This window comes from Populus euphratica, unplaced genomic scaffold, assembly GCF_000495115.2.
Source record: "Populus euphratica unplaced genomic scaffold, PopEup_1.0 scaffold120.1, whole genome shotgun sequence".
Taxonomy (NCBI): domain Eukaryota; kingdom Viridiplantae; phylum Streptophyta; class Magnoliopsida; order Malpighiales; family Salicaceae; genus Populus; species Populus euphratica.
In genome coordinates, this window is record NW_011499918.1 from 243,094 (window position 1) to 260,986 (window position 17,893).

The window sequence follows — 17,893 nt, forward strand, 5'->3', positions numbered from 1 at the left end:
AGGAATGCCTGTCAGGTTTTCGTATGAAGATCTACGCGTTGCAACCAATGATTTCAAGGAAACACTAGGAAGAGGAGGCTTCGGGTCTGTATTCGAAGGAGTACTTGCAGATGGAACAGGAATTGCTGTGAAGCGTTTGGATAAATTAGGCCAAGGAAAGAGGGCGTTTTTAGCAGAAGTTGAGACGATTGGAAGTCTGCACCATTTTAACTTGGTAAGGTTGATAGGATTTTGTGCAGAGAAATCGTATAGGCTTTTAGTATATGAGTACATGAGTAACAGCTCATTGGACAATTGGATTTTTAAGAAAATACAAGGATCTTCCCTAGATTGGCAGACACGAAAGAAGATTATACTTGACATAGCAAAAGGGCTGGCGTATCTTCATGAAGAATGCCGGCAGACCATCATGCACCTGGATATAAAGCCGCAGAACATACTCTTGGATCCAAATTTCAATGCCAAAATCTCCGACTTCGGGCTATCTAAGCTGATTGATAGGGAGATGAGCCAAGTTCAACTCTCAATGAGAGGAACCCCTGGATATCTTGCTCCAGAATGGCATCAAGCATTAGGTCACATTACAGTAAAAGTTGACATATACAGCTTTGGAATTGTACTACTGGAAGTAGTTTGTGCACGCAGAAGCGTTGATCACTCGCAACCAGAGTCTGCCTTCCATTTGCTTAGAATGTTGCAGAACAAAGCTGAATACATTTTGGAATTTTTAGACGAATATATGCAGAGTGATAGAGATGAAATAATCAGGATGATAAAGATTGCTGCTTGGTGTTTGCAGGATGATCCAGAAAAAAGGCCTCTCATGTCAACAGTTGTAAAGGTGTTGGAGGGTGTCATGGAGGTAGATTCAAACCTGGTGTATAAGTTTTCACATGCACTGGCACCACCTCCTGTTGCTGATGACTATATTCTTTCAGCACCGCCACCAGCATCAGTTCTTTCTAATCCTAGATGATGTTGTAAAGATCTTCCATTTTTGCTAGCGAAAAAAATTATCAAACTTGTCATCACTTAAACTACTCTGGTCTCAATCATGTCATTTTAACCAATGCATATGTTGTTTTGAGTGGCTGATTTTTGTAGTAACATTCATAAATTAAGATTTGAGGAGTTGTTTGAATTTGTAAACCAATCATCAATGAGCTGTGGTAAGGTAACATAACAATTCTTCTATGGGCTGTCGGGTTCAGTGATGTTATCAAGTAACACAACAGGTTCGATCATTGATAAGAACTCCAAGTGATTCATTCGCTTGGACGTTCCTGCCTCTTTAAGAAAGGCTCTTCAACTCAGAAAATTGTGGAATTTATGTGGCAATACGTTATCGTGATTGTTCTGATTATTGGACTTCTTTCTTTCAACAGTGTTCTCGAGAGCGAAACTCTTCTTGAGGCAGAGGGCGTATCACCGCAATGCAGATGACTTGTTGAATTGCAGAAACATCATTTTCAGGAAAAATATAAAAACATAAAACGACATCTTGTTGCGCCCACATGGCTTAAGTGTACTGTAAACTCATCAAGGCTAAGGCAAAGGTTGGATCACCACAAATGATCAGAAATGTGGTGACCACCTTACAATTGCTTTGGATAGAATAGATTCTTTAGCTAATCACCACTTGTCGAATGCTACGACAACTACATGATCAAAATGATATGGGGTTGAAGGGAGCCTAAGAGGTCAAATCAGAATATGAAAACGCTTGCAACAGATGTATATGACTTTAGCTTCGTAGGTTACGAAGAGTTCTGCATGCCAGTTATTGTCAGTCTGAGACATGGAGGTGGAAGGACAAAAGCATTAATTGATAATGGAATCTGCTGTTTGAAAGAAGGTTTTGGATGTAAAATAATTCCATTGAAAAAACGTTCTGGGGAGTTCTTAGAACTTGTAAAATGTGTGCAAGTCATTAATAATCTGAAATTATCAGAAGAGCTGAAAATTATTTGTTCTTCGGGATGCCAGATTTAATGGCGAGGACTCAAAAACTTGCCTCTCAATTGCATTCTGAGTACTGAATTCCTGAAATCATTTAAAATAAATGATTTGCACAAGTAACTCTTCCATTAAACCAATCACAAGGCTCGCAGTAATTCATTGGCAAACTAAGAGGCATCCAAGTAAGAACAGATGACCAACAGCAGCTTTTTGGAATTTACAGCTTGAACTCAAAAATTTAGCAGCCTTGTTTGAGCTCAATGGATCTTACAGTCATTTAGAGTTATGAAACCTGAGGAAAATGGGAATTAAAGAAGCGAGAACCCTTGTGATTAAATCAAATTACAACGAGGACGAAGATCTGCAGTAACATTCTATACATATAGTGGAACACACATAGGACATCCCTGTAATGAAACCTCTTAAAAGGACAAGTAGTACAGATATCAGAGGAAAAGAAGCTGAAGCACAAAGATCAACAAGCAGAATGCTCCTGTTGCAAGATACATTGCATATCTCATTGTGCACAGAATTTTTATAGGCGATTTGAGAATTACAAAGGGAGGGGGAAAAAGCATTGCATCTCATAACTGTCTTAAAACAGGCATATTTGAATGAGTAAGCAATCATCCTTGAATTTTACCTACAAAGATGCAGAATTGTGGAGGGGGCTAACATGATTAGGTTAAAGCATCGGCACCAGCAACAATCTCCAATATTTCTCCAGTGATCTTGGCCTGACGCTGCCTATTGTAAACCATGGAAAGGGACTTCTTCAATTCTGATGCATTATCAGTAGCATTGCTCATAGCACTCATCCTAGCGGCAAGCTCACTAGCTAGTGATTCTTGCAATGCCTTCAAAATCTGGCTGTTCAAATATAAAGGCAACAAGGCATCAAGAATCTGAACTGGGTCCTGCTCAAACTGTAAAATTGGTGAGAAATCTGTTGTTGCCGTCCTACTAACACCTCTCTCTACAGTCAATTTCCCTTCTCTTGTTGTCAACCTGAAGAACTCATCCTCGGCTGCATCAACGCACACCCCATTCACATCACAAATCTCTCCCTTTGGTGATAATGGAAGCAAGGTATGTATAACAGGTTCAGACTTAACAAGTGACACAAATTTTGTGTACAAAAGTTCCACTTTATCAACCTCCTCACTTACAAACAGTGAAAAGACATCATCTGCTATTGCTTGAGCTTCTTTAGCTGTAGGGAGACCACCTTTGTCAAGAAACCTATCAACTGGAATATAAGGCCTACGAAGAAAATAAGAGTTGCCCTTCTTTCCAACACTAATAATAGTATAGTCAATTCCAAGCTGCTTCAAGTCTGCAATTCTTGCTTCTGCTTTCTTGATTAAATAATTATTAAAACCCCCACAAAGTCCTCTATCACCAGTAACAACAACTAGAGCGACTTTCTTAACAGGCCTAACTTTTGTTAATGGGGCATCAACATCATCAGTCTGAAGCTGTTCATTGATGTTATAAAGAACTTCAACAAGAGTTTCAGAGAAAGGCCTACCATTAACAACAGCTTCTTGTGCTCTCCTCACTTTAGCAGCAGCAACAAGCTTCATAGCCTCAGTGATCTTCTGCGTGTTCTTCACTGATTCAATACGAGTCCTAAGCTCACGAAGACCACAGTGAATTGGGGTCACAGAAGAGGATCTTGAAGGGTTGTTTGCAGCAGGTGAGCTTGGAAGCTGAAAAGGGCTGAGAGAAGAGCGAAAGGAAAGTGAAGTGGTGTCAGAAAGAGAAGGTTTTGAGGACACCAACATTGTCAGATTTGAGCAAGACATTGTGGTGATGAACTTGTTGGGGCTCTGGCTAGGTAACCACGAGAGGAGAAGAGAAGTGAAAGAGGAATTTTAGGCTATGGTGAGGAGCTGTTTTGTGTGATTGGCTTATCTTTTTCTTGTTCATGGTATGGAGGAAAAGAGAGGAGAAATGAGTGGAGGGAAAGGAAGAGAGTGGATGAGGTTTGGGATAAGGATTTTGACCGTTGGGAGATTGCTTGAGACATCAATAAATTAATAGACATAGATTTTGTTTGTAATTAAATCATTTTCCATGATATTTTTAAGTCTAATACGAGGTTAATGATGATTATGGTGGTATTTAATTCATTTTTTGTTATTAATTAAATGACTAATAACCTGATGTGGCCGCGTGATCTCAGTTGGAGACTCGGGTAGCAGTGGACAGCAGTCACTTGACAGATGCCACACATTACTGAAGGGTATATGCGGCTATGCGACTAGGATTCTCTTGAAGCAAGAAATATCAACTTTAACCCACCAAGTGATCCACCTCCATGGCTTGGTGCTGTAGTTTTAGCCTTTTAGGGCTCTGTCCCTTCATCATTTAATCTAAACTCGACCATTCTGATCAAACAAAAAGAGAGAACAACGAGCTTGAACCAATTACCAAGCCTCTGCATTCTAAGGCGAGCCATCATGCTTATTACTCCAGTTAAGGCCTTCACAACAAGCTACATATGCATGTCTCATGAACCAAAATACCCTCTGAAGCAATACAAGAAACTACACAAGAAAAAGTTGGTATAATTCAAAAACATGCCCTTACCCAAACGAAATCTACGTTTCAAGAAGCACCTTCTTTTGATTAAATTAAGAACATAGAAAGCTGAACACTCAATTCATCAAACAATCTTGTAACTGCAACACAGAATCGAAAGAGAATTTTCAAATCAACTAGCCATAAAAGATTTATAATCTACTTAGATGCATTCTTATTAACAAACTTTGATAAAGGAATGCTCAGAAGCATACTAAAATGATATCAACACCATTCCAATTCAACAAATGAACAAACATCAAACTACAACACAATATTTAACAAGATATTCTCTCTCTCGCAAGAAAAATATATGTTCTTTTCCATAAAAATCGATCTTTTATCTCCTATGAATAATAAGACTTCAATGGAAGAAAAAAAAAACAATTTGAAGATTCTAAAGAAAACCAAAATTCCATTGAGCTAGAAAAGGTGCATCAGGAAGGACCAAGTCCTCAAATATCATTAACAGCCTCTTTAAGCAAACTTGCTCCTTTACAAGAGATGAAGGCAAGGGAATAGGCAACTCTATACATCACAGTTACACAGTACATTGGACAAGCTGCTACTGAATTAATAGAACAGTTTTGCTAAAACATTATTACCTTTAACGCTACCCTTTCACAAAACTTCACGATGTTGTCTCCACCAGAATTGGGATGTGGAGATTTACAAACAAAACATTTACTCATGGTATATACCAGAAAATATATACATAATAAATGGAAAGGGTCAAGAAGAAAAATCTTCCTAACTTTTTTAGCATCTGTTAAATGTCATGGCTCCCGAGGTAAGAGATTGGCAAGGCAGAAAGTAGATGTCAATCAAATTTCTCTGCACTTATTGTAGTCCAGCTTCGACAAGAGATTCTCAATTGTCAATTTCAGCAAGTTCCAAGGAACACAAATAGATAACTCAGGTTCATCAAATAACTGCTCGAATTATTGAAAAAGCAGCAATCAACCTAACTTATCATGATCGCATCTGTCATTTGCGGTGGCTGTTCCGGTGCCTGAATTTGTATTTGTTCCACCATTTTCAGCAGCCGTTTCGAGTGCCCAAATTTGTATTTGTAGGCAAGTACACTTCCTGGGTTTCCTCAGTGTTGAAAAAGCAAGAGGACCCAGACAAAGTTGCTGTGCCATGTCACAAACAAGCTTCTGTGTTTTACCTTTTGTGCCCAGTGTAGTCTTCTTGCACAATCGATTGGGACAACATGAAGATAATTTTTTGGCAGCTTGGCATTCATTAATTTCGCCCTTTCCATGCACGGCCTTCATTTTTGGAGAGTCAACAGGCGCATGTGAATCTAAACTTAACCACGAGCTACTTGTAGTCTCCTTTCCTAAGCTTGTCAGGCTCGACTTTAATAAAGGACTGCCCTTTCAGAGGATAGAAGGTTTGCCATGAGAATGAACAGGGCTACTCAACTCACAACATCGATTACCATAATTTTCAGCACTAATAACTTCTTGCGTTGCAAGACTTTGGGAATCCTATTAACAAGTAAATAAAAAAGGGATGTTAGACAAAATTTAGTACAACCGAGGCTGGACAAAACCCCAAACGGCAACATCAGTCAACAAGGAAACATAGTAATGCCCCCACTGCATTAGATTTAACCAAAAAAAAGTACAGGAACTGTACGGAAATATTGGGAGGGGCGGCAAAATGATGTACTAGCTCAAAGTAAAATTAGAGAGCAAGAATAAGCAAAATTAGACCAGAGTTACATTCATATAATGTCATTGGTTATATTGAGCTTCAGTAAAGCAAGCATTCCTAATTTTCTGAAAAAGCGTATCAGTGGTTACTTGGGGGAATAAAATACCTAACAGGATGCTAGACAGTAAGAAGAGAAGAAAAAAGTAGAAAAGAGGCAACTCCAACTACAGTCAATGAGCTTGGGGGTGTGGTCATATCTTGGTTTGGTGAAACAAGGGAACCTAGAAAGACTTGAATTATGAAAAAAGTTTACAGAGCCAACTCAAATGGTAAAACATTTGAAGTTAGGATAAATCAATGCCAGTGAAGGGAGACTTGCCAAATGAGTTCCCTGAAGCCCAGTGTTCATTGGATCAGTGGGCACAATTGGTGGGATCAAGGTCATCTCATATGGATAGTGGATTATGAGTTCCCCTCATTAAATACAGCATTAATTAAAGGCTCTAAAAAGTATTCATGCGGTGATACAATACTATACAACAAGGTCTGCAATCAGGAACAAAAGTATAAGCACTCAGCAGAAAACCAAGCTTCTCCCACCTCAAAAGCAGCACAATAATAAATAAAAAAGAAATGAAAAAAGGAAAAAGCAAACACACCTTCTTGCACCTCAGCGATAGGTTCACAGCCTGCACCAGGTTTTCACAAAATAAAATAAAAAAATATATCAAAAAATATTAAAAAAAATCTAAAAGTTAATACAAACGAGAAAAGTATGTTGAGATACCGAAAAAGATAAAAATCAATTGAGAAAATTTAAAAATATAAAAAATTAAAATTTAACAGTATATTTTTGACTTATAAGAGTTATATTGACAAAAAAAATTCAAGTTAATAAAAAAAATCTAAAATTAGATATTTATAGATTTAATTAAATTTTATCTAAAGGATAATTGAATTTATAAAGATTTGGATGATAAAAAAATTGATCTTTAAGTTAATTTATGTTTTTATTGAAAGAAATTAAAAATTTTAGGGTTTAATTATAATTTTAAAAAGTTGATTTAGTCAAATAAAAAATTTAATTATATAATTATTGAAGTTTAATAACTAATTAAAAACTTAATTAAAATAATTAAAAATTAAAAATCAAACTGAAAAGTATTAAAATCAAAAGATCCAAGTAAAATATTTTCAGCGACTTGCTTACAAAATTGTCAAAAAAACATTAAGGAACAAATCAGAAATATTATTTTGGCAAGTGAGGTTCTGGTCTAGCTGTGGAAGGGGCTTGTCCCCTTCCTCCGCACCTGGGTTCGAACCTTACTATGCACGCTTGTCACCCCTGCGGTGCCTTATTTGTTCATTGGGCTTGCAGGATGTTCAGTGGGCCATGGAGATTAGTCGTGGTGCGCGTAAGTTGACCCGGACACCTCACGTAAATCAAAAAAAAAAAAAAAAAGAAATATCATTTTGAAATTGAAAACGGCGCCGTTGCATTAAGACTTGCGCGCATTGTTCATGGTCTTCTTCAAAAGAAAGAAACGGCTGGAAATAAAAAGACAGGGGAAGCGGTTTTTTACAGAGACAGTGGAGCTGTTCCAGGGGAGCATCTCTCACGCCGGCCGTTACCATATGCATGCCATAACGCATGCATCCTCTGGCTATAAAAGCCAGAAGAGGGAACGAGACAAGGGAGGGGGGATAACAGAAACAGAGAGGGGGAGACGATAGAGACGAGGGAGAAAAAAAGGAGAAGGGAAAAAAAGAGGGAGAACCCGAGAGGAGAGATGGAGAGAGCATAAGGAAAAAAGAGGGAGGTAAAAAGATTTAAAAATACACAGAAAGCAAAATACTAAGAGAAGGAAGAATAGAAGAAGAACTGAAGAAGAGAGTAGCTTCGACCTATCAGCTTCACCATCGTCTTCATCCCCAAGCAACAGCTTCGCCTCCAGCTGCACCAGGGAACAGGGCAGAAGAAAAGAAAAGAAAAAACAGAGAGGCAGATCGAGAAGGAGCAGGGAACAATTCACGCACCTACGGATAAAAACCGGCTAGGTCCAGCCAGCCATACGGGCCGGGTTTGACCCGGCCCAAAGGGAAAAAACCCGGCTAGGCCCAGCCAGCCATACGGGCCGGGTTTGACCCGGCCCAAAAAAATTCAAAAATTATTTTAAAAAAAATATTTAATTTTCTGCAAATATTTTATTGTATTTTGATTAATATTGGTTTGTATTTTTATATTGTAAAGATAAAAATCTGATATTGAAATACCTGATTTTCATCAAAACATAAAAAATAAAAAATAAAATATTTTGTTTTTATGTATATGGCCAAATCTCTCTAATATATATATATATATATAATAAAAATATCATATTGTATCTTCATAGAAAAAATTAGCATGTATTTTGATTTTAATAACCAATTAATTAAAGTCATGAGAACTAGCTAATATTTCAAAAATTCAAAAAAAAAAATATTTTGTTTTCTTTTAATATCTAGGATTACAACCTTATGCGTAAGATATATTCCAGATATTAAATTATATGTTGATCTTAGAACTGTTAGGTTTTATATAATAAGATAAGAATTTCTTTATCTAAGAACATTTTTCTTAAATCATAAACTGATCAACAACTAGAAAACATAACAAGATTTTAAATTTTAACAGACAATAAAATAATACAACTTATCTTAGGTAGGGTGTATTTAAGGTGTCAATATTTTTTCTTTACACAACTAGTTCTCATACCTAATCTTTAAGACTAGTTAAGGTTTCTAGTGATTAAAATATTAGGTAACGGCTCTTATTCTATTTTTTCCAATCATAAAAAATAAGAATGTTTTTATCTCCTTACACATTTGTCAGATTGATAGAAAATTAAGATTTAATAGTAAAAGTATTCGCGCGACACAATATACATACGACATTCTCCATCAAAATCTACCATCTCCTCACACTCAAACTCAAACCCTATATTTTCTTCCATGTTTTCATTAGAGTTACTCAACTTTTCTTGCTCCATCACAATTTCCAGATGACATTGATCACCACTACCATTCATGTCGCATATACTAACAATATTGCTTGGGATAGGTGATGCATCAGCGTATGAAACAAACTTGCTATGAACTGTGGTGTAATGTCATTGTGTTGATCACGTGGGCTATTTACAAATTTTATTTTTCTTTTTAGATTTAGTGTTATAGAAAATAATATAAATTATATCTTGAAATTTTACTTAAAAACTTAAAATTTTGAATTAAATTGATTTTTTAATATAATATCAAAATATTAATAATCAAGCAGTCACACGTTTGAATCTTATTATTTCTATTTATTTAATAAAAATTAAATATAAGATAATATGGATCAATGTAAATTTTAAGTTTAAAATTTTTTTATTTGAAGAGATATATTAAAAAATAATATAAATTACATTTTAAAATTTTATTTAAAAATTTAAATTTTCAGAATGAAATGATTTTTGACACAGGTTTAGTATCTGTACCATCCTCTTGTGTCCCCCTCGGAGAATTAGAACTTAGATGGATCTCCAAGTCGAGGTCATAGCTCATTTGAGCTAGACTCTTTAGGATCAACAACTGGCCATGATTGACAAATGATTTATTCTGGACCGCATCAAAATGAAATGACTTTGTAATTGAGTAAATTCACCTCTCACTTTGTAATTGAGTAAGTTCCTCTCAAACAAACAAATTGGTTTGGATTTGAGTGTGCCATCACCAAGTTGCTATTTTCCTCGTCAGTTATTTGCAGAAGTGGGTGGAAGTCAATACAGCATGATGCTGAAGTAAAATCCTGGTCAAATATTTATTAAAACTATCAACAACACGGTTTGCTTGGTGGTGATAATGAAAGAGACAGATTCAACTGGGGTTGATGCCCTGAAAAGAACCTAAAAGAACAAGGTGCACCAATATTGCAGCTCAAAGGTAAATATGACAGGCGGCCACTTTCTGAGGCCTGGAACAGTAAAGGATGCATTTGAAGGCTGGAATCAGTGCCTCTTTCTTCAGCAATGCATTGTGAACTAATGCAGATTCTTCTGGGTGTGAATCCATGACATTGTTTGCTGCTTGATTGCTCTTATCCCTTCTTGTGTCTACTGAACTGGAGGTTCTCAAATTTCCAGCATGTGGAAGCTGAGAAGCTATATTTTCTTTTCCAGCATCACCAGTCCGACTTCCTGACGCAGACACTTAGATACATGATCCGCATTGGTTGTTTTTGAAAGCTGGCTGAGAAATTATACGAAAAGACTGTAGAAGATTCACAGGGGTTAAATCTGGTGCCAATCTCACTATGCGCACACTATCAGTTTTACAACTCCGGTATGGCTGCAAATGGATTTGGGACTTGGAGGCACTCAATGACATAATAGAAATTTGATAGTTTGGTAGAATGGTATTAGGAGGGCAGGGCTTAACATGAGTAAGAGAATACTGGTTAGAGCTGGATCCATAAGGAAACCCATTCATGTTATCACTCCAGAGTTGAGTCTCTCCAGGCCTACAATCGTTTGGATGCTCTCTGGTGTTTGTATCCTCTGTTGACAGTGGATCACTGGACATGACACTCAATGCACCTGGTCTCCAATCTGAAAAAAATGCCTGATGTACATAAGCTTTGTTTGAGTTATCAACACAATCATCTCCACTGCTATTCCCCCCACCAGTTCTGTCTGCCTGATTGTCCTGTACTCAGCCAAAGAACTTAATGACATTAGGTAACACATTACACTGTAAATCAATGAGCCCAAGCTCAGCTAAATTATGAACTTATGAACCATGCCCAGCTAAGATCTTTAATTTTATGAAACCGCGTAGCAACGATGTCAGTGTTTTATAGCACACATTTGCACAGGGAATATAGACACACCGCTGAGTGCCTCTGAGATTCTCACAGAGCAATTGTACAACCAAATTATGGTTCGGTCAACCAAAACTCATTAAAAAAAGTAGCTAAATCATATGGATATTGAGTGACAAGGTAAGATGTTGATCCAGGATAATAGCACACCTCCTTTTCAGATGCTGGTTTCCAATTTGCTAAATCTGCAGTTTGAGACCGTTTCTTTACTTCAGATATCCTTCTTTTCTCCTTTTTAGCAGCATCTTGCTTATATGACTTCTGAGTTCCAAGGGCAACCCGCAATTGCCGAGATAACAAGAATGGATCCCTGTGTGGGACAACAAATTTTCATAATGACAACAAATCAAGTTTGTAAACCCTGAGTCCCTGGAGTGCATGAGACTACATTAAAAATCAGATAGTCACAATCCAAATATTGGTCATCTGGAAAAAACATAAGAAATATCCAGGATGATAATACCTCCTGAATGCGTTCTGTCTCTTCTGCAGTCAACAAGGAGGTTTTCATTCTCTGAACTGCCTGCACAAAGTAAAAATATTAAATTTTCACTAACTAGAAGTAACGAGGAAATATTCCAAAAGTGAGCATCAAACTGAATGAAGAACCAGACCAGCCTATGCAGTAGATTTTGATTCGTTCTTCAATTCAATTCACTTTAAAATGTAAACACGTAACACACCCACTTAATTTTTGTTGTGATCTAGTCTATATCCCTTGTTGTGTTTCAAATTCAATTGGGTTAAGGTTTTTCAACAAGCAGAGATACAGCTGAGAACTACCATTCATGGACCTGGATTTAAGATGTACCTTTATAGGATTTTCCGGCGCCTTGGATGAACAACGATTTTTCTGCATAACAAAAATCTGCAAAAAAAGCAGCATATGTTGTTCAAGTGTCACAATAATACTAAATAAGACAGCTCTACATGTGATATTGACTTCAAACATCAGAAAATAAAAGACAGACCAAGAGAGTAGCAACACAATTCTCTATCACCAAGAGAAATGTACAGGCTACGAAACCGATGACCAACTAGCATAGCAGGTTAAGCACATGGAAATGATTACTACAAGAACCCCAGAAAACATTATGCTGAATGTACAAACAAGAAAGCAGCAAAAATAGTATGTACATAGCTGCAATGAGGAGCAAACAACACATATTAGGTCATAATTAATCAAAAACATCTTAATAGAGGCTATTACATCATCACGTTTGTGAAGCATCTCAAAAATCAATCCCTGAACCAGAGAAGCAAGGTGTTGCCGGGAAGAATGAAGAATGCAAAGAGAGAATACTTAAACAAGTAGATGAAGATGTTCATGTATCAAACAATGTAGCTGACCTATTTGCTGTGGCGTAAACCCATTCATTAAACCACCCCCTTCTGCAGAAGACACATAGCTAGGAGCAGTCTTAGGTGCCGAAGTTCTCATTGACAGCAGGAAAAGGAGGGAATCCATTAGGAAAAACTGGTAAAAGAGGGCCTTTTTGACTGTTTTAAAAGCTTCTTCTTATATTGAGCAGAAGCCTGTTGATGCTTTTTCTGCCTGGTCACTGGCCGTCTTCCACCTCTCTCATACTTCAATCCCTGACCCTCATCCCTTGCACCATCATCAACATCACTGTCAAGCAACTCTTCAAGTTCAATCTCAAAATCCACATCATTATCCTCATCTTCATCATCAACATTTTCACTCTCTTGATTTGACTGACCATCACCATCTTTACCAAGCAAAACAGCCGCAAGAGAAACTTCCTACATTCTACCTCGTCATAAACATTCTGAAGATCATCCTCATCATCACTCTCATGAAGAAATGTCTCTAACTCATCCAGCTTAAAACTAGCAAGCGAGTACCTAGCCCTCTTACAAATAGCATCCTCGTCATCATCCACATCCAACGCAACCTTTCTCACCCCACTCTCCTTTCCTTGCTCGTTCACATCTTCCACGTTCGACCCAGAACCTGATTTCCTCTTCTTAACCCTCCTATCACCACTACTCCCCAAATCCCTTTCACTTTCCTCCTCAACCCCACTTGCCACAGCAACCTCCTCACCATGACTCAAATCTCCAACATCATCCTTTTGCAATCACTCCTCGCCTCCTTCACACCCTCCTCCAAACCTTCAACTTCAGCCCTCTTACAAATAGCAACCTCCGGCGAAGGCATTCCCTTTAAAAAAAAGGTTAAGATCCATATCTTCCTCCTCGTCCTCTTCCACGTTCTCATCCTCATCCGGGAACAATTATTTTCGGTTAGCAGACTGTTGGCAAAGAGCAAGAAGACTAAATTATAATGTTTTAAATATAATGTACCAACGTATAATTTGTTTTAAGCTACCGGGCACTAAATAATAATCTGATTTTATTTATGAAAAATACAGGTGGAAACGGTGGCGTTTAGTAGATTAATCCCTGAAACATGTTCTGTGTCGATGATCTCCAAGTATTCAAAAACTCAATAGCCCCCTTGACTACTCGATGAGCAGGCATTAACACATTATTCCAAACCTTCATATTCCTCTGATTCCATATAGCCCCAAGAGCAGCTGCTACTTTTGAAATCAAATCCTCATCCAGCAGATAGAACAGGTTGAAGAACCAGTCTTGGAGCTCACAGTCTGATGTCATATGAACATCAATTCGTAACTCCTGCGCCAACGGCACTCAGCAAATGGACAATGCACAAAAACATGTTCCTTCGATTCACCCACAGCTTCACAGAATACGCAGACATCAATGACATCAACCCTCTTCTACTGTAAATATGCCCTTGTTGGGAGACAGTTCTGGCAGGCCTGCCACAAAAAATGCTTTATTTTCTGGGGAACTTTCACGTTCCACGACTTTCTCCATTCTCCCATTGAAGCTTCACCAAGATTAGGACACGCCACCTCAACAGCCACGTGATAGCCCGACTTGACATCATAAATTCCATTCTTTCTATAGTGCCAGATCAGCTCATCATTAACCCTTCTAGAGGATATTGGGATGCTCATAATTGCTAATACATCACTGTGCGGGAAAATCGTGAATATTTTACTTTCATCTCAAACAGATCCATCATGTCCCAATAAATCACTAAACATCAGTGTCTCCTGCCCTAGAATTATTGGTGTTTGAATGTACCTGCAGTTGTCCAAGCTCAACCATGCATCAGGCCATACATTGACTTTAGTCCCTATACGAATACGCCATCGTGTTCATCTCCTGACAATTTCAAGAAGTCCCCTCGCGGGGAAGTATTTAGCTTTGAGAATCGTGTTCACTAGACAATTTGGTCCGGCTAATAACTTTCATCCTAGCTTGCCAAGAAGTGCCACATTAAAACAGCGCATATTGTGAAAACCCATACCACCATTATCCTTCGATCTGCGTCCCACCTCTGCAAAATAACTCCTTGCCTATTCTGCTGGCCATGCCCCCGCCAGAAGCTATCCATCATCCTCTGCAACTCTTCACATAATGTCATTGGCAGAAAGAAAACACCCATCGTATAGGTTGGAATTGCTTGATAACTAGATGTGATCATCACAGTTTTTCCTGCTTTAGACAGCACAAGATTTCTCCATCCATGGATCCTCTTCCACATTCTGTCTCGAACATATGCAAACACGGCCCTTCTATTCGTTCCTATAAATGATGGCAGGCCGAGATATCCATCCAATTCCTGCAAACATTACAAATCTCGGAGCCTATTAGTGCCCAGAATTCCTGGTAAAATTTTGGATTCAGCCCGTCAGGACCTGGGATTTATCAATTTTTAATTATTGTTTGTGACTTAAATGTTATGTATATATTTACACAATTGTATCTTTTTCTAAGAGTAAGTCTGAGATCTATAAAAAGGCAGCTAGGAAAGACATTTCCTGACTAGGATCGACGTTGCTTTCGTAGTATTGTTATTTGTAGGAAAAGTCCTTTTCCTTGGCTCTTCCTCGTGATGAATCTGTTTCTAGTTGCTTGTTTTATTATAAAAAAAAAAATCCATCATACAGTGATAAAACTCATCATCTCATTGAGGCTAAAAACTCCTAATAAAAATATAAATTTAATAGTTTTAAAAATGAAAAGCAATTTAAAAAGGGTGGGATACAAACTAATTAGAAAGAACTTGCCTTTATGGTGTTTTCACCAGAAGATGAGCCCTTTTCCTTTGCTTATCCTTTTGTTGATGCGTTGCTCATTGCTTTTTTGGTGGAGCCACGGCATTTAGTGATAAGAATCTTACTCTTGTGGAAAGCTCACGATAAATGAGAATTGGAGAATTGATAGAGAAGCCAATGAGACGAGGGGGTTATCTCGATAATAACAAGGAAAAACATCATCACGCCAAAGGATGAGTCAAAAGAAGAGAGAGAGGCAATGGTTTTTGGAGAATGATTTTGACAAGTTGAGGACATGTTCAGTAAAAAAAAAAAAACATTTTCATCTCTGTATATTTTCGAGTTTATTTTTTCTGTTTATTCATAGAAACAAAGAAGAATATTTTTCGCAGAAAACAAAAGAGAAAAATACATCAAGATTATTGAATTGAAAGTTGAGTTTAGATCTGATATCAAAATTAATACATGTGGGATATTTTCACCAACTCTCCCTCAGTTAGAGCCTCTCTTTTGATGTTATCTTGTGGATTGAGCTGCCAGATCTTCATTGAGCTTGAATATCTCAATTTCATACCATATAAAATTGAAACAACAATAATAATATTATCCAATCTTCTTTATGCTATTGCTAGTCTATTTCACAAACAGTAGCTTCAAATAATTCAATCTTTTGAGAACTGGAACATTTTCTACCATCAATAATACTAGCTAATCATCATGTTCTACATGAGAGGTAATGAGATTTTGGTCAATTTGAGAATCTACCATGTACAATTAAGAAAAAGATTTTCATCTCCCAAAACATCATGGCTCATCATGGGAGTCTTAAAATAATGTAACATGGATAGGGATGAACGCCAGGTCAAGCTGAAATATGTGTAAGACACTAGGATTCAAAAGAAGCAGTCAAAAAATACCACAGACACCGTCAAGCTGAATCATTTACAGAGCGTGATGTAGATACATTGAAAATGACCGGGTTGGCAAGCTTCATCAATAAAAACAAAAGGTTAAATCTCTAGGATGCTTCATGTTTATTCATTTTGAGACACACCACAAAGAGCCAAGCCAACAAACAACGATATATCACAACAAATCATCCAAGTTTGAAAGCTACCAGTCTTTTTTCAACAACCAAATGATGCTTGGTGACTATAAATTCAGTGCATCTTTCATGCTCTTCTCCTACATCTTCATGAATTGCAAAGACTTCTTGTTAGGAAATGGCAGGCTCGGGTCACACCTCAGATAACACAAATCAAGATACCAAGGGTCGCTTTTCTCTTCTTTCTCTTCCTTACCTTTTCTTAGGGTCAATTAGCTTCTGTAGTATGGTCTTGTTTTCTGATACGGATTGTTTGTTTCAGCTGCAAAGAGTAATCAAGACTCCAACCTGCAGGATTTCTCTGAAGATGAAGAGAATCTCATTGCTAGAATGTTTGGCTTGGTTGGGAAGAGGTTAACTTAGTTTATATATCTTTTCCATTGCATGTCTACTGAATTGCTGATCTTTTAGTGTGAGGATTTCTCATGTTCTTTGGATTGTCCTCTGCATCTATAGGTGGTCACTAATTGCTGGGAGAATACCAGGAAGAACAGCAGAGGAGATTGAGAAGTATTGGACTTCAAAGTATAGATCATCAAAGGAAAGATGACTTTTGTTGGACATGATGATGGTACATGCATGGCCCTGGTAGAGAATTGAGTTTCTGCTTTCTATGGATAAATCCAACAATTTAATAGTACTGTACAACAGCTACAGTTTATACGACTTTCTTAGACATGAGGCAGGAATTCAGTTCCCAATTCCTCAATTGGAGTTAGGGAAAAGCTAGCTCGGGGGTAATATGTGCATGATTTCAGAGTTGCTGAAAACAAGAAATATTCACGTGTAATTATTGTAAAGAAGTTACAAGATTGCACTAGTTTGATTCCTGTTATGCTGCTGCAAGAATTTTTTTTTCTTAAAAAATAATTAAAACTCGATCCTTAAAATTTTAATTGGGTTGAAATATTAAATTTTATCTTCTCAAATTAAGTATTAACTTAACTTTAAAATTTATTTTTAACACCATCAAAGACTCAAATAAAATAAATCAAAATATAATTTTAAACATAATCCACTACAAGATTTAATAATTTTACCGACAGACAGAATCCATCGATATAAGATTCAGACTCCGTTGGTAATTTTTTTACCTACTAAATCACAGACAGAAACTGTCTGTCAACATTAATTTTGTTGATAATACTATATTTCATCACTAAGTCTATCGGAAACAAAAAAAAAAATTACTAATGGTTTTATAGATGGAAATTGCACATTAAAAAAACAATTTCTGCTAGAAATATACCGACGGATTTTTTTCGTCAGTGATAATGGTATATCCAATAAATATGTTGCAACTCTTGGTAAAATGCCGATGGACTGTATCTGCAGGTGAAACTGTCAATGATTATGGCATTTTCAATAAATATTTTTCAACTCTCTGTTAAATGTCCACAAATACATTTTGTCTGTAAATTCATCGATGATTATTTAAAAAAAAATTATTTAGAATAAATAATATAAATTAATAGTAAAGAAACTAATTATGCAAATAAATTTTATTAAACATAAAAAATAAAGTTAAATAACATTCATAGAGGAGGAAGAGGAGAAGAGCGG

The 17,893-nt window shown here is 37.0% G+C and overlaps 3 protein-coding genes and 1 pseudogene across 3 annotated transcripts; 2 read left to right on the top strand and 2 right to left on the bottom strand.

Annotated features, from left to right (window-relative positions):
• Positions 1-4: 4 nt before the first annotated feature.
• Positions 5-1,244, top strand: LOC105134890 (G-type lectin S-receptor-like serine/threonine-protein kinase SD2-5). Its single transcript, XM_011039468.1, has one exon. The coding sequence runs from the start codon at positions 5-7 to the stop codon at positions 974-976; it is 972 nt and encodes a 323-aa protein (XP_011037770.1). The 3' UTR covers positions 977-1,244.
• A 1,125-nt stretch (positions 1,245-2,369) lies between these two features.
• On the bottom strand, positions 2,370-3,881 carry ATPC1 (ATPase, F1 complex, gamma subunit protein). Its single transcript, XM_011039337.1, has one exon. The coding sequence runs from the start codon at positions 3,765-3,767 to the stop codon at positions 2,640-2,642; it is 1,128 nt and encodes a 375-aa protein (XP_011037639.1). The 5' UTR covers positions 3,768-3,881; the 3' UTR covers positions 2,370-2,639.
• Positions 3,882-10,024: 6,143 nt separating this feature from the next.
• On the bottom strand, positions 10,025-14,118 carry LOC105134891 (uncharacterized; annotated as a pseudogene).
• Positions 14,119-16,388: 2,270 nt separating this feature from the next.
• On the top strand, positions 16,389-17,209 carry LOC105134794 (MYB-like transcription factor ETC1). The gene is made up of 3 exons (XM_011039339.1): positions 16,389-16,497; positions 16,593-16,683; positions 16,787-17,209. Exons 1-3 carry the CDS (start codon positions 16,449-16,451, stop codon positions 16,878-16,880), a joined length of 234 nt encoding a protein of 77 aa, XP_011037641.1. The 5' UTR covers positions 16,389-16,448; the 3' UTR covers positions 16,881-17,209.
• Positions 17,210-17,893: the final 684 nt, after the last annotated feature.

Bases quoted from the DNA above. Each gene is read 5' to 3' on its own strand.
- LOC105134890 (XM_011039468.1), top strand. From the start codon at position 5: ATGCCTGTCAGGTTTTCGTATGAAGATCTACGCGTTGCAACCAATGAT.
- ATPC1 (XM_011039337.1), bottom strand. From the start codon at position 3,767: ATGTCTTGCTCAAATCTGACAATGTTGGTGTCCTCAAAACCTTCTCTT.
- LOC105134794 (XM_011039339.1), top strand. From the start codon at position 16,449: ATGGCAGGCTCGGGTCACACCTCAGATAACACAAATCAAGATACCAAG. The intron at 16,498-16,592 runs GTCGCTTTTCTC...TGTTTGTTTCAG, and splicing joins CACAAATCAAGATACCAAGG to CTGCAAAGAGTAATCAAGAC. The intron at 16,684-16,786 runs GTTAACTTAGTT...CTGCATCTATAG, and splicing joins TTTGGCTTGGTTGGGAAGAG to GTGGTCACTAATTGCTGGGA.